The 19077-nt window shown below is 39.6% G+C and overlaps 1 protein-coding gene across 1 annotated transcript; it reads left to right on the top strand.

The window, feature by feature from the left end:
• The first annotated feature begins 217 nt into the window (after window positions 1–217).
• On the top strand, window positions 218–15601 carry LOC106551064 (1-acyl-sn-glycerol-3-phosphate acyltransferase alpha-like). Its single transcript, XM_087711875.1, has 6 exons — window positions 218–393; window positions 7502–7635; window positions 9838–10013; window positions 11939–12034; window positions 14054–14126; window positions 15441–15601. Exons 1-6 carry the CDS (start codon window positions 218–220, stop codon window positions 15599–15601), a joined length of 816 nt encoding a protein of 271 aa, XP_087568001.1.
• Window positions 15602–19077: the final 3476 nt, after the last annotated feature.

Here is a 19077-nt window from a genome sequence, read left to right as displayed (position 1 = left end):
GAATGTACTCCACATGCAGTTCTAGAGCATTCCTTCCCACCCACTCTGCTGACATATTTCTGTATCAATGTCCCTCCTCTATTCTTTTCACAGGCAACACCAATTGACAGCTTGCAATTTCTGTAGAAGGGCCATCCCCTTTCTCCACCCTGGAATATCTGCTTACCTTTCCTAGTGTTATGTGTTGCTCCATATCTGCACCTTTATCCCAGCAACAATGGATCTTCTCTTACTCACCTTCATACTATTTGTGATCTTTCTACTTTATCAATGGAGCGTGACCTTCAGATTTTTCTGCAAGTTGGCATTCGTCTGTTGCTGGGTTTTATTCCTGTCTGTTACACTATCCCCTTGGGTAGCTGTATTCATTGGACAAAGAGTGGAAAACTTTAAGTGAGTAGATGTTAATTCTAGCTTTAATTTGGGGGATGAGAACAAGATAAATTTTGGCATCAAGTTTTTCTGAAAAATAGGCCAGTGATGTCTAACTTCTTCCCCCTAGGGGACAAAGATTTACCTACAAAGCAGCATGAGAACCAGATAGTCCCACCCTTCAGATCAAGAAGATAGTAGCCTTTTCAAGAAACTAAAAGTACGGTGAAAGAGAATGATGATCTTTCTAGAGCATCTTTTTTTTGCCTAATTTATATCCATTTGTGAATGATTTATTCAAGACTGGATGGACAAATGTAAAAGCAGAGAAGTGGGGGTAATTCCTGCAAAAAGTGCATAATTACTTTTCATATTGGTTTTGACTTAACACCCATTTTTCACAAGCACCCGGGGGAGAGCCTTCTCTGTTGCAGCTCCAGCCCTCTGGAATGACCTCCCCGTGGAGATCCGGACCCTTACTACCCTCCCAGCCTTCCACAAAGCCACCAAGTCCTGGCTGCTCCAGCAGACCTGGGGGGCTTGTGAAACATCCAGCCGCACAGAAACTGTGAATGTTGCATTTTTTAAAGTGTTGTCTTTGTCTATTTATCCCCCTTCCCTTATCTATTGTGAGCTGCCCGGAGTCCTTCGGGAGTGGGCGGCATACAAGACAAATAAACTAAACTAAACTAAACTAAGCTTATCCTTTCAACAATCCATTGGCATTCAAAAGATTAACAAATTATTTATGTTATGAACTCATGGTTATGATACATTTCATCAGCTGTCTGAAGTATTTCCCTAGATAACCAGAAATATTTGTATGTATTTGTATATAGACATGATAGGCAAAAGGACACTATAAGTGGCAATGGTTAAAGAAAATTAAATACAATGTGTATTGGCAATGCATTATTTTAACCTTTAATTGAAGATGTTGAAATCTTTACAGTGTCCAGCCATAAATAAGTTTTAATAAAAATGAAACCTCCTATTATTAATAAGATGATTAACTCCAGTAGTAAAATAAAAATCTTTTGCAGATGCATAATTGAATTGATGCAGCTATTATACGTCAATGTTTTCATTTAATTTATGTTGTGATTGCCATTTTAAATTCAATAACAGATTAAACCTGAAAGGTATTCTAATTGATTTCTGAATATTGACTTTCTGATGGCAAATTTACAATACACTAGCAGAGTTGGAAGGGACCTTGGAGGTCTTCTAGTCCAACCCCCTGCCTAGGCAGGAAACCCTATACCATTTCAGGCCAATGGCTATCCAGCATCTTCTTAAAGACTTGCAGTGTTGGAGCATTCACAACTTCTGGAGGCAAGCTGCTCCACTGATTAATTGTTCTAACTGTCAAGAAATTTCTCCTCAGTTCTAAGTTGCTTCTCTCCTTGATTAGTTTCCACCTATTGCTTCTTGTTCTACCCTCAGGTGCCTTGGAGAATAGTTTGACTCCCTCTTCTTTCTGGCAACTGCTGAGATATTGGAACACTGCTATCATGTCTCCCCTAGTCCTTCTTTTCATTAAACTAGACATACCCAGTTCCTGCAACTGTTCTTCATATGTTTTAGTCTCCAGTCCCCTAATCATCTTTGTTGCTCTTCTCTGCACTCTTTCTAGAGTCTCCACATCTTTTCTACATCGTGGCGACAAAAACTGAATGTAGTATTCCAAGTGTGGCCTTACCAAGGCATTATAAAGTGGTATTAACACTTCACGTGACCCTGATTCTATCCCTCTGTTTATGTAGCCTAGAACTGTGTTTCATTTCTCTTGCCTAAATGTTTAACCTTTTCGTTTTTCTTACCTAAATGTAGAAACTTACTCTTTTCACCATTGAATTTCATTGTATTAGATGTTTAACCATTTCGTTTTTCTTGCCTAAATGTGGAACCTTACTCTTTTCACCATTGAATTTCATTTTATTAGATAGAGCCTAATGTTCAAGTTTGTTAAGATCCTTCTGTACCTTTAGCCTATCTTCTGGAGTATTGGCTATTCCTGCCAGCTTGGTGTCATCTGCAAATTTGATAAGTTCCCCACTTATTCCCTCATCCAAATCATTGATGAAGATGTTGAAGAATACTGGGCTTAAAACAGAGCCTTGGGGTACTGCATAGTTCCCTCCATGTAGATGCAGTTCCACTGAGGACTACACGTTGAGTGTGGTCAGCCAGTTATGAATCCATCTGGTAGTGATGCTGTCTAACCCACATCTTTCTACTTTATCTAGTAGTAGGTTATGGTCTACCTTATCAAATATCTTACTGAAGTCCAAGTAAACTATATCAATGACATTCCTCTGGTCCACTAATTTTGTCACTTTGTCAAAGAATACAATAAGATTAGTCTGGCATGATCTGTTTTTGACAAATTCATTTGGGCTTTTGGCTATTACTTTGTTTACTTCTAGGTGTTTGCTAATTTGTTGTTTGATTATCTTTTCCAGAATCTTTCCTGGTATTGAGGTCAGGCTGATAGATCTGTAGTTTCCTGGATCTATTTTCCCCCCCATTTTTTGAAGATGGGAACCAAATCAGCTCCTTTCTAGTCCTCTAGCAGTACCCCGGTGCTCCAGGATCTCTGAAAGATATACAGGTGAAACTCGAAAAATTAGAATATCATGCAAAAGTTCATTTATTTCAGGAATGCAACTTAAAAGGTAAAACTAATATATGACATAAGACTCATTACATGCAAAGCAAAATAGTTCGAGCTGTGATTTGCCATAATTGTGATGATTATGGTGTACAGTTCATGAGTCCTCCGGGATTGGGTGGCCTATAAATTCATTAAATACAATACAATACAAATACAAATCCACCATCTCAGAAAATTAGAATATTACATGCAATCAATAAAACAAGGATTGTACATAGAACAATATCGGATCTCTGAAAAGTACAAGCATGCATATGTACTCAGTACTTGGTTTGGGCCCCTTTTTCAGCAATTACTGCCTCAATGCGGCGTGACATGGAAGCTATCAGCCTGTGGCACTGTTGAGGTGTTATGGAAACCCAGGATGCTTCCATTGCCAAGAGAAAGATGAGAGACATGAGACCGAACAATGCAGAAGAGCTGAAGGCCGCTATTGAAGCATCCTGGTCTTCCATAACACCTCAGCAGTGCCACAGGCTGATAGCTTCCATGCCATGCATTGAGGCAGTAATTGCTGCAAAAGGGGCCCAAACCAAGTACTGAGTACGTATGCACGCTTATACTTTTCAGAGGTACGATATTGTTCTATGTACAATTCTTGTTTTATTGATTGCATATAATATTCTAATTTTCTGAGATGGTGGATTTGGGGTTTTCATGAGCTGTGTGCTATAATCATCATCATTATGGCAAATAATAGTTTGAACTATCTTGCTTTGCATGTAATGAGTCTAATCTCATATATTAGTTTCACCTTTTAAGTTGCATTCCTGAAATAAATGAACTTTTGCACGATATTCTAATTCTAATTCTAATTTTTCGAGTTTCACCTGTATGTCAGTGATTTGGAGATCTCATCTGCCAGTTCCTTCAGAACCCTGGGGTGTAATCCATCTGGTCCTGGTGATTTGAATTCGTCGAGGGTGGACAGGTGCTCACTTACCATTTTCTTCCCTATAGAAATTTGTTCATATTGATTGGTTCCCCTCCTTTTAAAAAAAGCCCTAACCTTTGTTACATCTTTTTATTGGATGTAAAAAAAAGTCAGGGCTTTTTTTAAAAGGAGGGGAACCAATCAATTAATATATAATATTTTATAATAAAATAAAATTTAATTTCAGCACTGTGGTTGACCAGGTACTCTTTATTAGAAAAGCACTCATACAGTGACGTGCAGTGAGGTTTATGGCTGGTGAGGCACTGACACAGTGGTGGACTTCAACTCCCAGAATTCCACAGCCAGGCATGCTCAGTTCCAATTTAAAGCAACAGCATTTGTTTTTCTCCTTTGCGAAAAAGTTTCCTTCATTCTTTTTCTTCTCCCCCCCTCCTTCCTCCCTCTCTCCCTCCCTCCCCGCTCTCTCAAACAGACACACCCACACAGAGAAGTTGGATTGGATTTCTCCTACCCCTTCCCTCTCTCACTCACTCTCTCTCAAACAAACACAAACACAGAGGTTGGATTGGATATATTTTCCAATGAAAGCAGCTCCTCTGTTATACCCCCCTCCATTCCCCTACTGCCTTCCCCAAACACCTCCACCATTGCAAATGCAGCCTGCTTTCTGGGTGGGAAATGCCTGAAATGCAATAAAGCCCACCCACCCATTCACCTCCTGCTTGCAGGCTGGGGTGAGAAAAGAGGCAGAGAAACCGGAAGGGAGCGAATCCGAGTCTTTGATTGCAGGTGGAGCCACGTTGCCTTTTCAAACTTGTAATCAATGAAGCTGGGCTTATACAGTTTTACCCAGCTGTGTGTGTGTGTGTGTGTGTTTGAAAAGGCAACGTGGCTCTGCCTGCAATCAAACTACACTTGGGGAGGGAACTACACTTGAGGATGAAGTTTGAATTCCTCCCCTCCCTTCAACTCACATGTACCTTTTCCAGCTGTTTCAGAGAGGATTTCAACTCTGCTCTTGCCTGTCATCATGAAAAAAAAATGTAAAAGGAAAAAGGCAAGAGCTGAGGTCAGGCTGAGTTAGTTGCTGCCAGAGTCACCATGGATGACTCTGCTTAACTGTTTAAAAAAGCCTCTAAAAAGCACCCTCTACAGAAGGAGGCAGGAGAACGATGTGCCTCACTTACGTCAGGAATTTTTAGGCTTTTAACCTTTGCTTAACTCTGCTCAAGTGATCATAAAACACCTAAAGTCAGTCTAGATGAGGCACGTCGTTCTCCTGCCTCCTCCTGTAGAGGGCGCTTTTTAGAGGCTTTTTTAAACAGTTAAGCACTAAGCAGAGTCATCCACTGTGACTCTGGCAGCAAGTAGCTCAGCCTTTTTCCTTTTACATTTTGTTTCTTTTCATGATGACAGTGCTGAGGTTCTGCCTCTCCTGCCTCCCCTGACTGCATGTCCCTGCACTTATAGCAATAGCACTTAGACAGTGTTTTACAGACCTGAGCAGTTTACAAAGTCAGTATATTGCCCCCAACAATACTGATGTCAGTGGACAAAAAGCATTGAAAAAAACTTTGAACAAGGATATAGGGAGAAGAGTAGAATATGTGGCAGGAAGAGTAGAGGGGTTTTTTTTGTTCAAATAAGCATTCTGTTTTGGAATTCTTAAACTGAGTGTTCTGTCAATGGATAGTTGAAAGGCCCTTTTGATAAATAATAAGATAAATTGGAAAATGAAATGATAAACAAATTATATGTTGTGAGGTTGATGCTGCTAAGTCTGTAATACGATTGTTTGGATAGAGATGAAGAAGATTGACATCTGGATTTATTAGATTTTCTTCCAGTTAACTAGCCTGGTTGTTGCTTGTTTAAAGTTAAGGAATCACTTGTGAGTTCTATAAGTCAAGCCTCATGAGAGCGCTTTTAGTAAATTTAAAATATTCCCTCACAATCCCTTTCTTCCATGCTACCAAGCTGACTGGGAGGCAGCTAAACTAGTGAAAGCATGTTTCTTATGTGTGTAATTTCTCTCTGTGTGTGTTGTGCATTGTATGGCAGCATGTGACAGAAGAGGCATAAGAGACAGATGAGTGGCTGGACAGAAGGATCCAGAAGAGTGATGCAATTCAAAGAGTGTATATAAAAGAAAAACACAGAGGTTTGGGGTGGGTTGTAGCAGGGGTGGGTTTCAACCGGTTTGCGACGGTCCCCACGAACCGGTTGGTCGGCGAACCCGGAAGTAAGTAACTTCCGGGAACGGCGAAGGGCCCACCCGCCCGCCCGCGTTCCTTACCTGGTTTTGACGAATTCTGCGCTTCCACACATGCGCAGGACGCATACAGCGCCTGTGCGATCCTCCAGGAGCAGCTGGAGCATTGCACAGACGCTAGTACGCATGCGTGCGCTGCGCGCGTGCACGAGGACGCCGCCGGCCCCGTTCCAACCAAACCAGTTGGAATGGGGCGAGAAACCCACCCCTGGGTTGTAGTGATATAAAAATATACATAAATGAGGCATTATGAATTTGTGCAATGAAGATGAATGTGCAAGGCAGTCCATTGGAGTAAAGCGATTCAGCTAGGTTCTGTCTGAGAGTTAATGACTGAAATGACTTTTCTTTTTAAATAATGATTGATTAACTAAATATCATTATGGGGACTCATTTTTCCTTCTATGCTGTCAATCATCCCAACTTGGTCAGTTAGAAAAGAAAGACCCTCAAATCCATTGTTAACAAAAGTACACTTTACTAAAGCCAAGTGGTTGCAGAAGAAGCAAAGCTGGATGGGGGGGGGGGTGTTCTGCTCAAAGCATATTATTATAATATACTATATATTATCTTCAAACCCCCCACCACTACACACACTTTTTTAAAAAAGATTATTTTATTATTTTTACACTTCCCATATAACATAAATGATTCTAGGTGGTTCCCCCTACCACCAGATCCCAGTTTCAATCCTCCTTGTTAGCCTTCCCAAGTAGGTCACAGAGGAAACAGATCAAATGAGCTAAATTCTACTTTATTGCAAGCCTACATTAGCAGACTCTTGTAAGTCTGAAAGTAAAAATGTACCTTCTCTTTTTTCAACCTTGCAAGTCAAAGAGGATCCTTTCTGAGTTTTTTTCCCCTGGCCATTAAACAGCTATGGGCTCTCCCCTCTTCTCTGGGCAACATCTCCCCCCACCCACCCCCAAGGTCATTCCCTGGGCAACATCGCTTCCAACCCTGCCAAGATCATTCCTATGTACCATTTGATTATATTATGTATCGGATAAAGTTAGTGCAGTGGACGCAAGACAGAAAAGGAAAGAAAGTGTTGAAGTGGGTTCTTTGTTCTCTAAACCCTATGCCCCCAAATTCTTTAGTTGATAAATCCTCAAACTTTTATATGGAAATAATGTAATAAATACTACTTTATGGATAATGATAATAGCAACAATAATGGATAGTCACTTTGATTCTTGGGTGGGGGGAGGGGGAAGGGTTAATATTGACTACTTTGGAAAACTTTCCCCTAAATTATATTTTTGTGTTCTGCTCCTTTCAGGTTACTCTGCTCCTGCATTCGTCCACTCAAATATATCTACAACATCACATTGACTGTGCAGGGCTCTGAGAATTTCAATATCAAGCAGTCATATGTGATTGTCTGCAACCATCAGACAAACTTTGATCTTCTTGGTACGTGGCTAAGCTATCACATCTAGAATGTTGTATGAGTTTTTTGAATTAGATTCCAAATGATTTGAATGTTATTAATGACATTTATTTATATTCTCCTCTCAATCTCCTTTCCCCATGGATAGAAGGCAAGATAAAAGCATTGAATATAAGTAGATAGAAGCTTCCAGTTTTAAACAGATGTTCTCCAACTAATGTGAACATTCCTAAATCAAATTTTGCAATATTTTGATGTATCCAGATAAAGTTGCAAAAGGTTTGCTCAGATGGAAATTATTGACAAAAGATCTATCTGCTTGATCTTTTTTTAATATAAATATATACTTGGCAAATTATACAATATATCTCAAGGTAAAAAATGCATGCTTGATGCTATTAGAAATATAAAAATCCAAAGTTTATGAATAATTACCACTATGTATGAACTTTCTACTTCTAGAAACTCTATTCTAGCATTCTACTGATCTCTAAACAAAACAACAAGCAATTTCTTCATATATAAATGCACACCTTGGTGTGTCTGTGGTTTTTTAACATTGTTAATACTCACCCAGTCATCCCCATAAATGTATGCATGCATCACATAATATGTTGTATTTACCTAGTGGAAGCCACATACTGTTCAAGGCCATGAAAAAAACATACTGAAAAATTACTGATTAAAATGGATTATCTGTAAAATAAGGTAGCCCATTTAATATTGACTCCTATTTGCATAGTGTAACCATTATGTTGCACTTAGAAGCACACCATTACAGGTGGTCCCTCATCTGTTTGCTTAGGAACCTTTCAAAGTTATGACAGAGCCCTCCAAAAGCTACTTACAACCCCATTTTGAAGTAATTGAAGCTGGAGCACCCCTGCAGTCATTTGTCTTTACAATTGTCAACAGGAATACTGCAGCGGGTCCCTGTCTATCTCAACCCCCTTCCCACCTCATTGAGTCCCCAAAGACCTTGTGCCTGCATTTTTCTCCCACTGGTCCCTATGAGCCTTGGACCTGCTTTCCATCCTGCAGGTCCCCACATCCTCCTCCCCTCCTGCCCTCACCCACCGTGCACTTACTTTTCGAAAATAAGAAGAACAGGGGCTGTGGATTTCATGTTAGGGAAGAATGGCAGATTACGTTGTCCCATTTTGTCGCTGTGTGGCTGCATCCCAGAAGTGGTTACCCTTTTCTGAGCAGCCACAAGGAATTGTGACTGATTTGAAAATGGTGGCTGCTTCTGGAATGCAATCACCTAGCCCAGGGACAAAACTGTCCATTTTGCTTCCCCAATGCACTCTGTGCAGCACAGCAGAAATCTTCAGAGCTCTCCACAGTATGCTACAGTCTGTATTCCATCCCTAAATTGCTAAACTGGAAGTGGCTGCCATTTTGGAACAACAATGGTTTCTTGTGGCTGTTCTCTCCTATGGGAATGGTAAAAGGCCTGCAGGAATCCAGTGGGAGGAAAGCAAGTCCAAGACCTATGGGAATCCTGAGGGGTGGGAGTAAAGCATGGGGTATCTAAGGCGGGTGGGAGAGACCTTGAAAGGTCCAGGCCCCATAAGACAACCTGAGTTTCACATAATGATCTGCACAGTCATTTAATGATTGCATTAGGGTGATGACCATCACAACTTGCAACCATAACAGGCAAACTCATGAGTCAAAGACTACCTGTACACACTTATATTTTCTTCTCTCCTTTTAATAGATATAGCCAAAAAGTAGGAGGAAAATAGAGGAAAGGAAAGAGAAAGAAAAAGGAGATAGATTGAGATAAAATAAGGATCTGAATGAGAGAGAGAGAGAGAGAAAGTGGGGAGAGAAGTTCTATTACAAAAAGGGTTAAATTTACCAGAGATTCTCTCCAAGCCACTGTCTCTCTCAAAAGTCATCCAGTTTTTCAGAACTGTGTTTTGCACCAAATACCAATATATTTATTTGTTTAATATCTATTTCGTAAACTACAATGACTGAGTTCATAGAAATAAAACAAATCACATTAGTGCTTACTACAGTTTGTAAACACAGACTAAATGATTTTGTCTTCTTCTCTTCCCAACCCCAAAATTGTCTAGAAGGTTGATTTGGGAGATATGTTAAGGAATAATATATCTGGTTGTTCAGATTATTTGAGCCATTGCAATTTTTATTTTATTTTATTTATTCATTCATTCTTCTCTCTCCCCCCTCCCTCTTTTCTTTCTCTCTAGCAATGGCAGAGATCCTGCCAAAGCGCTGTGTACCACTTGCTAAAAAAGAGCTGCTATATTGGGGGCCGGTGGGCTTCAGTGGTTGGCTATGCAGCTTAGTTTTCATTGATCGTAAGAAGCAGCACCAAGCAAAGGACATCTTAGAACAACTTTCAGAGAGGATGCAGCATGAGAAGGTGAGCACTGAGAGAGAAATTTGGGGATGTGATTTTATTTTGGAAGAAGCGGGAAAATGGGAGAGTTCCAAGTATTATTGGAAAACTGCTGCAGCTGTTGGTGTGGACTTCAAGATGAAAGCTATATATTTTGTTCGCAGAAGATCCCAAATTCTAGTATTTACAATTAGAAAGATCAAGTGAGACGTCATTTTCTAACTGAAATTTTGAAGAGTCATTACCAGCCAGAGAAGACTGGACTTGGCTAGATGAACAAAGAATCTGACTTGGTATATGGCAACTTTCTTTTCTCCAACTGTTTTCTCTGCTCACCCCACTCGCCTTCAATGGTTGGATGTTGGACTTTAATCCCTTATAATGAAAGTTCTACTAGTTGAGGCTTATGAGTATTTGAAGTCCAACATATCTGGATGGCTCCTGCTTGGGAAATATAGCCATAGGGCAATAATTTTAAAAATCTGCATTCTACATGTACTAAAACAAATGCTCCTAAGAGCCCAAATTACCTTAAACCATTTTTGTCTGCAGAGGAAGGAATCCTGAAATCAGGAATGTTCTTAGATATTGTATTTGTGTATCTTTGTTAAAGGACCATTAGCTCTTGCAACCATAACAGGCAGACTCATGAGTCAAGGACTCTTCTCTCCTACTTTACTCACTTAACTGAAAGAACAAAGTGAAATATGGATACTGAAGCTTTTAGAGATGATTGCCTTCTCTATTTTTTTCCTTCCCTATTCTTCTCAGCTTAGTTTCAATACTATTAACGATGAAAATGTGAAGCAAGCTAATTTATGTTACCATCTTACTATAAAAAATTAGCCTCTTCACCACCCTTCTTCTATATGTCATCTTAAACAATTAGCCATTGAATATATTACACCTCAATGACCACACATGGAAGAGACCAGTACATCTCATTATATCTCTGTAGTGATTCTGGATCCTTCATTTTAATACAAATACAACCTCTTGCCAACGAGAGTGGCAAGTTTGACTAGGCTGCAAAATTAGAAAAATATCCCAGAACGTAGCACTGGCAAAACATTTCTTTGTCATCAGGTACCAAAATAGAGATAATAGTGACAGAACTGTGTCTTTCAAGCCAGTTGAGCTTCTGGTAACTATGTGGATATATTTGTGTTATTTCTTTGTCATCAGGTATGAAAATAACACAAATATGTCCATGTAGTTATCAGAAACTCATCTGGCTTGAAAGACACAGTTCTGCCACTATTATCTCTATTTTGGTACTAAAGCCATTTTCTCTCTGTCTGAGTAAAAGGCAGATGGTGGTATTTAGTGCATTAGGGAGAATACAATAGAAATTGATGTGTGGGAAAGTTCATAGGAGCAAATGGGTAATGCTGGGGATTGCTAATATGGAGGCACGAAAGCATCCAAATCAGGGTGTTCTAAAGCCTGGAAGAGATTTTCTACCTCTCCTTCCTCCTAACATCCCAAGGCCTTTAACTGGTGCAATCTTTACCAAACACAGGAAGGCAATGACAATCTAAGCATACTGTTGGGTATGGCAGTTCTCCTTGTGGTCCGCCCAACTAGGGAGTGCCATACTCTGTTCTGATTGGTTACCTGTTTGATAGCCTGCACATATAAAGGGCTGTCAAACAGGGTCTCAGCTGTTGCCGTTAGCTGAGATGCACGCATAGTGAAGTGCCGTTTTGGCAACCTGTTAGCAATAAACTGTTAGCATTGTGAGACCTGGCTCGCCTCAGTCCTTTCCCTCTACCCAAGTTCTCTCAGCTAGAACATTGGCGATTACTGAGCTGAGGATGAGACCAGAAGAGAGTAGGGCAATTCTTTAAACAAAATAGCTGAATAAGGGCTGGAATGTTTTCAGAACATTCACACTTCAAATTGTAATTGGTGGTCTTTTTGTTTTCCCCTGCTGTTCACTAACCCAGCTGAGGATCTGGGTTTATCCAGAAGGCACCAGGAACCGAGAAGACACCATGCTTCCTTTCAAGCGGGGTGCCTTTCACTTGGCTATAAAGGCTCAGGTAAAAAGTTCCTGATAATGATGTTAATGTTGTATGGAAGAGGGAAATTCTGACTCAGCATTGCAGAATAAACCAGCTAGGAATCACAAACATGAGTTAATTCTACATTTTTGTAATCCTACATTGACTGAATAATCTTACAAGTCTGAAAGTACAATTCACCTGTTTTCTTTACCGCCTATGAAACTAGGGAAAGGTCTCTTCTGAGCCTCTTGCCTACTATCCAGCTATGGGTTTTTATCTGATTCTGACTCTTAGCTGACGCTATGGGTTCTTATAGCTCTGAGCTGAGCTATGGGTTTTTATTTGACTCTGGAAGTGCCTCTTTGCCCAAGCTCCCAATGCCTTTCCCATTTCCCATTACAGATATCGAATGCTGTCATAAATACTATAGTTCAGATTTATAAGTGATTAGTAAAATACCTTTGAGAAATTTATGTGACTTTATATGAGCATATTGAAATTACCTTAGATTACTTTGTTTCCATGCGTTCCTTCTTTTCATTTCAACACATGGGTAAAAGCTTGCTTGAGCAGAAATAAAAATAAGATGTCCTCAGGCGGAGCTTAACTCCTGATGACACATTTTGCAGTTATCTTGGAGCAGTACAACACTGATGTAGCTTTGCCTCCTCTCAAAGTGTCTCTTTGACTTCCAAGCCTATCTTACAATCCTGGGATTTCTTAGTGGTCTCCCTTCAACTACTAACCTGAACTTTAGCTCTCAAGCTAAAGACATCCAGGTACTGCTGAGGCATACATATTATTCCAAAAATTATGCTTTGGAACTTGCAAAAGTGTAAAATCTCTCTTCATTGAAGTAGCACCTCTTTTCAGATTCATGTGGGCTATTTTTATGAATAGCAGAGAAGTGCCATACTTGTGTGAGATCTAAAGAATTTCTGCCTAATCATTTTTGAAGCATGATCTAAAGAATTTCTGCCTAATCATTTTTGAAGCATACTCATACTCATGGCAACATGTGTAAAAGCCAATTATTCAGAAATGTGTTATAAAAAAAATTGTGGCATTTCAACGTACAATACATTTGCTTGTTTGATTTTGCTTGTTTCATGATTCTAATGACCTTCAGATATTGTTTCTCGCAATTCCCACTTAGAATTGCCATATTGACTGGGAGTTAAAGGGCTTGTAAGTTAAACCAATAGGACCTCAGTGGTTTGAAGAAAGCTGTCATACAGTATAAGTTTCATGGAGTAGCACCACTTCACCTAATACATGAAATATAATTAATTTCCACAGAAAATGGAGAAATCAGGAGATTTATTGACTTGTTGATCTTAAAATGCCTATTCCTAATCAATTGCAAGTACTATCTAAAGTTTTATAATCCTGTTCAGAGAAGGCTTGAGAGACCGCCTGCTGCCAATCACCTCCAATAGACCGATCAGATCCCACAGATTAGGCCTCCTCCGAATTCCATCCGCCGGCCAATGTCGACTGGTGACTACCCGGAGGAGAGCCTTCTCTGTGGCTGCTCCGAACCTCTGGAACGAACTCCCCGTGGAGATTCGAACCCTCACCACCCTCCAGGCCTTCCGCAAAGCCCTTAAAACCTAGCTATTCCAACAGGCCTGGGGATAAAGAGCTTCTGCCCCCCTCCTCGAATGGTATGGTTGTTGTGTGTTTTTAAATTGTGTACTGTTATGTTTGTCTTTTTATCCCCTGTCTGTACCCCTCTCCCTGATTGAATTGTGAGCCGCCCTGAGTAAACCCTTCGGGGAAAAGGGCGGCATATAAATGAAATAAATCCAATCCAATCCAAGGTGTAAACTAATCTTTACCTATTTGGACAGTTTCCAGATACATGGACTCCAATTTCTAGAACTTCCAGCAATGCCCATATTGGTGAGGGAATTCTGGAAGTTCACATATCTAGAGATAGTTAGATTAGTGAGTTGTTGTAAAATTGTGGCTGCAGAAGACTGTCACAAGAGAGAAAAAACTCATGATGTATTTCTCCAACATTCTATCTTTCAACTGCCTTTTATCATTTAGGTTCCCATTGTCCCCGTTGTGATATCTTCTTACAGAGATTTTTACAGTTTGGAGGATAAGAGATTTGATCCAGGTTAGTCTAAATGGCAAAGAACCATGCCCAGGTTTTTCTTTTTAATTGCCATCAATTCGTCTGTCTTGCTTAGAAAGCAATATAAGGGATAGAAATTCTATTCACCCATTTTGATTATGGTGATATACAAATTTGGTAGATGAATAGTTCTGTCTACAGAAAAAAAAATCATCCTCTTCCCCCAAAGGAGAGAGATTTCTATGACTTTTCCACATAGTAGTTTACATATTTAGGTACAAATTTAGAAAGTTTTGCTTATAGTTGTGATAATGGCAGTATTTGTGAAATTGGGATATCTACAATATGCAACAGATAGAGGCAACTAACTTAGGTTCCCCTATCAATACCCATCATATTCCAAGATCTAGTTCATTTCTTTTATCTCTGTTACTTATCCTAGAATCTGTCTGTCTGTCTCTTTCTCTCCCTCACACAAGCCTGTACCTTTAACATAAAATATTGACTTTTTAATGTATGCACTGCACCCAAAAGCAAAAAAAATACACTTATATTCTGTTAAAATACTAATTTTCTCCCAAACCTATAACTGCATTTTATCATATACTCCAAATTCAAAGGGCAATATTTATTCCTTTGAAAAAGATTCTTGAACCTTATTACTGGTTATAATTATAAAAATATAAGTAGAACATTTCTGGCAACAATATTTATTCCTACCAGATTTGTATGTTTGTATATAATCAGGATTCTAACATTTAGGAGCTGAAAGTATCATTCATAGATCTACACATTGATCCTCATTCATTTATCTTTACTTTTGATATAAAAAGGCATTTTCTATACAAACAGACAAGTTGATAAATCTATTTCCAAATATACGCAGTTAAATAAGCTTCAGTAAAATAAATCTTGGTGGGAGAAGACTGGATAGAGAGTTTTTGCCTTTTATTTCAAAAAGACCTTATGTAATTTTTAGGCTCTGTAGGAAAGTACCCTTGTTTATATTCCAAAGTGCATCCAAATACAGTTTAAACATATGAGCTGTCTAAACTATGTTCATTCCAGAATTAAAGCAATTGTATTTTGAGGCTGCAGCCCAATATCCATGTTAATAACTATTCAAAACTCCTTCAAATATGATGCCTATGTGATATAATTCCAAACTGTTTCTTGGAAAACATTCTGAAATTTAACAATCATCTGCATGTGCCTCTAATATCAGTTTCAGCAAGAATATATTGCTATTTGTATGCCATTCCTATCTCTTTCTGGAAATCCTTTCTGGAAATATTCAATTTCTTAAGATTGTCTTTGTTTCTTTGTTTTTGATTGTCTCTCTTTGATATCTAATAGGTAATTTAACCATTCGGATTTTGCCCAAGATAGAAACGCAAGGACTTGACTTACAGGATATTTCTGGATTGGTTGAGAGAACTCGCAATTTGATGCAAGACACTTTTAATGACATTTCTGGGAAGATTGTGCAGAAGATGAGAGATAATGAGTTCTCGTGATCATGGAAGCTTCAGAAAAAACAGTGGTCATGATGAAAGTAAAACAAGAACATTTCTCTCCTAAACAAAGCCAGGAATTACGCTGAGTTGGAAAACAACTAGCACCACCTTGCTATAAAAATACTAACTACATATGATCTCTTTTTGATCTTTTCCAAAGAATCTATTTTGGAGAAGATGCTTACAGTAAGAGGAAGAATTCCATGTCCATTTAAATCCAACATCACTAAATATGGTCTGTTTGATCATATACCTGCCATTCAAGACGTGGGTTATGGTAAGTAATTCAGTAATAAAACTTTATTAGTGAAGATAAATTAAATTCTATAAGTACTAAAGTTGTGAAAAAGAGGTGCTGTTGGTCTCCCAAGATAAAACTTTTGCATCTAGTTTGAGAGAGATACATTATTTGCATCCAGGAAATTACCATGGGAAACATCTGAGCTGAGTCACTCAGCAGAGCTGGATTAGGCAAGGCAGTCAGATGGGCAAAAGTGTGTTCCCAAGATGTGATCTTCCAGAATTCTTGCCTCTTTGCCTCCTCCTCAAAGTATCACTCTATACTATCATGTTGCAGATTCTTCTGACTGTTAACACAGGCCATTCCTTATACAGAAGTATTCTAGCAATGTTCAGACTTGCCATTTGGTTGGAAGATTCCAAGATGGAATGTTTTTTGTATCTCCACATTCTTTTGAGTACAGCCAATTGCATATAGCTTGTTTTAACTGGCAGCTACTGTATTAATCTTGTACACTTTGTGTTTAGATTTATAAAATTGCTATGCTGAATCATATTTTATTCTTCTCTTCAAATGCTGTGGCAGGCCAAACAGTAGAAGTAGAGAAATATAACTATATTTTGAATGAATGCAGGATGCATTATTCTCAGGTATTTGAGGTTAAAGAGTGATGGGAGCCTTAAGCAGATGTACCGTAAGTTGGCTACAGTTTTAATATTTAAAGGACAATTTCTATAAAAGAAAGGTTAGAGGTTACCACATTTGGAAGGTGGTTCAAGAGGTTCAACTCTGAAATTCCTAAAAGATTCCACTCAAGTCTTTGAGGGTTTGACTCTCCTTTAGTTTCTTATTTGAAATTAAATCACTAAACAGTCCTTTGGGAATATTAAGGAAAAACTGACATGGAATACAAGCTGTCTGAGATCTACAGTGTTTCCCTGAAAATAAGACATGCCCTGCTAATAAGCCCAGTCGGGCTTTTCAGAGCATGCACCATAATAAGCCCTTTCCTGAAAATAAGCCCACCCCCCACTTCTTTAAGTGCATGCACAACTGTTCCCCATTACCACTGTACCACCTATCGGTACAGCTTGTGGGGCAAAAAGAGGGCTTGCCGCGAAAACAGCAGCAGCCAAAGCCAAGTGCTTCCACCTCCCACCCTTCCCTCCCACGCAAAGAGCCCACCGCAAAAACAGCAGCAGGTGAAGCAAAGTGCTTCCACCCCCCGCCCTTCCCTCCTGCGCAGAAAGAGCCCGCCACAAAAACAGTGGCAGGCCAGCAATGTGATCACCCCCTCCCGCCTGTTCCTTCTCACACAAAAAAACACCACCCACCCCAATCGTAAAGGTAGCCTGCCTGGTTCCCTTCCCCACTCTCCCTTTAGTGAGGGGTGGCAGGTGGGGGGGGGAGAAGCGCGGTGCGCCTCTCATCTTTCCAGGTCCGTTGCGTTCATCGCCCATTGAATCCCCTTGTAAAAAAACCTCATGAGTTCAACTAGCGAGTTTTTTTTACAAGGTGACTCAATGGACGAAAGGGCAAGGAATGCAACGGACTTGGAAAGGTAACCTGCCACCCCTCGCTAAAGGAACGGCGGGGAAGGGAACCAGGCAGGCTGCCTTTATCATTGGGGCGAGGTGAGCGGTGTTGGGCCATTAGGCACGCCTCTTACCTTTCCAGCTCTGTTGTGTTCCTCGCCATTGTGTTCAGGGAAGCTCCTGGTAAAAAAAAAACAATCTCACGATTTCAAGAAGTTTGAGTGAACTTGCAAGGTGTTTTTTTTACCAGCCGCTTCCCTGAGCACAATGGCGAGGAACGCGACTGGAGCTGGAAAGGTAAAAGGCGCGCCTCACTTCTCACCTGCCCCAGAAAATAATAAGACCTCCCCTATAATAAGCCCAAGGTCATATTTCGTGGGGCAAAAGAAAATAAGACCCTGTCTTATTTACGGGGAAACAAGGTAGTATATCCAAACTGTTCTGGGGCTGAGACTAGAAGTGATCTCTGTTGACAATACATAGCACGGAAGAACAATTTCTAAAAGACCAACCCAGCAATTAAGACTCTTATCGTGTTTATTATCAGAAGATCTCATACCTGTGATCTAAAGGGACTACATATGAACCTGAAGTATGAAGCTTTTCTTCCTTGTAATAGCGGGCTATTGCCCAATGTCATATGTGAATCAGGTTCTCTTCAGAAAGCAGGTCTTGGACTAACTATGTTGATAATAACTGCAAGACAGAGCTGGCAATTAAGTGTTGTATCTGATATGGAACTGTAAGTAAAGGTGAACTTTCCTGTTACATTCAGAAATTGTGTTATATTAGCATTGCAAGGGAAGCTATTCATATTGTATTGTCTCCAGCCCTCTTCAGAATGCTGCAGATAATAGAAAAGTCTGGGTTTGAATGAAGGAAAAAGTATTTTACTAATAATCCCAAAGATGCTTTTTCAAAAGTTAACTGGAATTTTTTTTTTTTTTCTTAGTAATGTTTTGCTTCTCATCCAAGAAGCTTCATTTCTGACTGAATGGTAGGGAATGGAAGGGTTTACATTGTTTGCCGTCATCTGGTGATTAGCACTCTGAGGGATAGTCATTAGCTCTCTGAAAATCGCGAGGCCACTTTATCCACATCCTCAGAATCGCCTGAGTCAGAACGCAAATGGTATGTAACCTTCTTAGGACTGCTGAAAGGAATGTGTTGTATACAGGAGGTAGTTGATGTTGTATTCCCTCCCCCTCTGTTGAGAGAGGTCTGTTCAGTTTTAATGTAGATCATCACTTTGATCTGTAATTCAAAGCAATGGTCCTCTCTGTCCAGAATGCAAACTTTACTGTCTTCAAAGAATGACCTTTGTCTTTTAGATACCTGAAAGTCCTTTCAACAGTCCCAAGAAGGTACCACACTCATTTGCATCCTGATTTAGGTAACTCTGAGAATACAGATAAACCCCAAGTGGCCTCAACAACTCTCAGAAAGCTAACTACTGACCCTCAGTGCCAATGGCCAAATGACTGCAAATAACATAAATCCTTCCATTCTCTACTATTCAGCCAGAATTGAAGAAGCTTCTTGGAAGAGAAGTAAAAAAATTTTTTTTTAAAAAACCCAAGAAAGTCCAATTATTTTTGGGAAAAACACATTTGGGACAACCATGACCTTCATTCATGTCATAAATTGATACAGAGCAAATACTTCTAATTTTGAAAATCTCACCAATCTAAACTGTTTAA

Source organism: Thamnophis sirtalis, unplaced genomic scaffold (assembly GCF_051295495.1).
Source record: "Thamnophis sirtalis isolate CommonGarterSnake01/CBP01778 unplaced genomic scaffold, rThaSir2_p1.2 scaffold_4, whole genome shotgun sequence".
NCBI classification, from domain to species: domain Eukaryota; kingdom Metazoa; phylum Chordata; class Lepidosauria; order Squamata; family Natricidae; genus Thamnophis; species Thamnophis sirtalis.
This window is presented reverse-complemented; position numbering and strand designations above follow the sequence as displayed.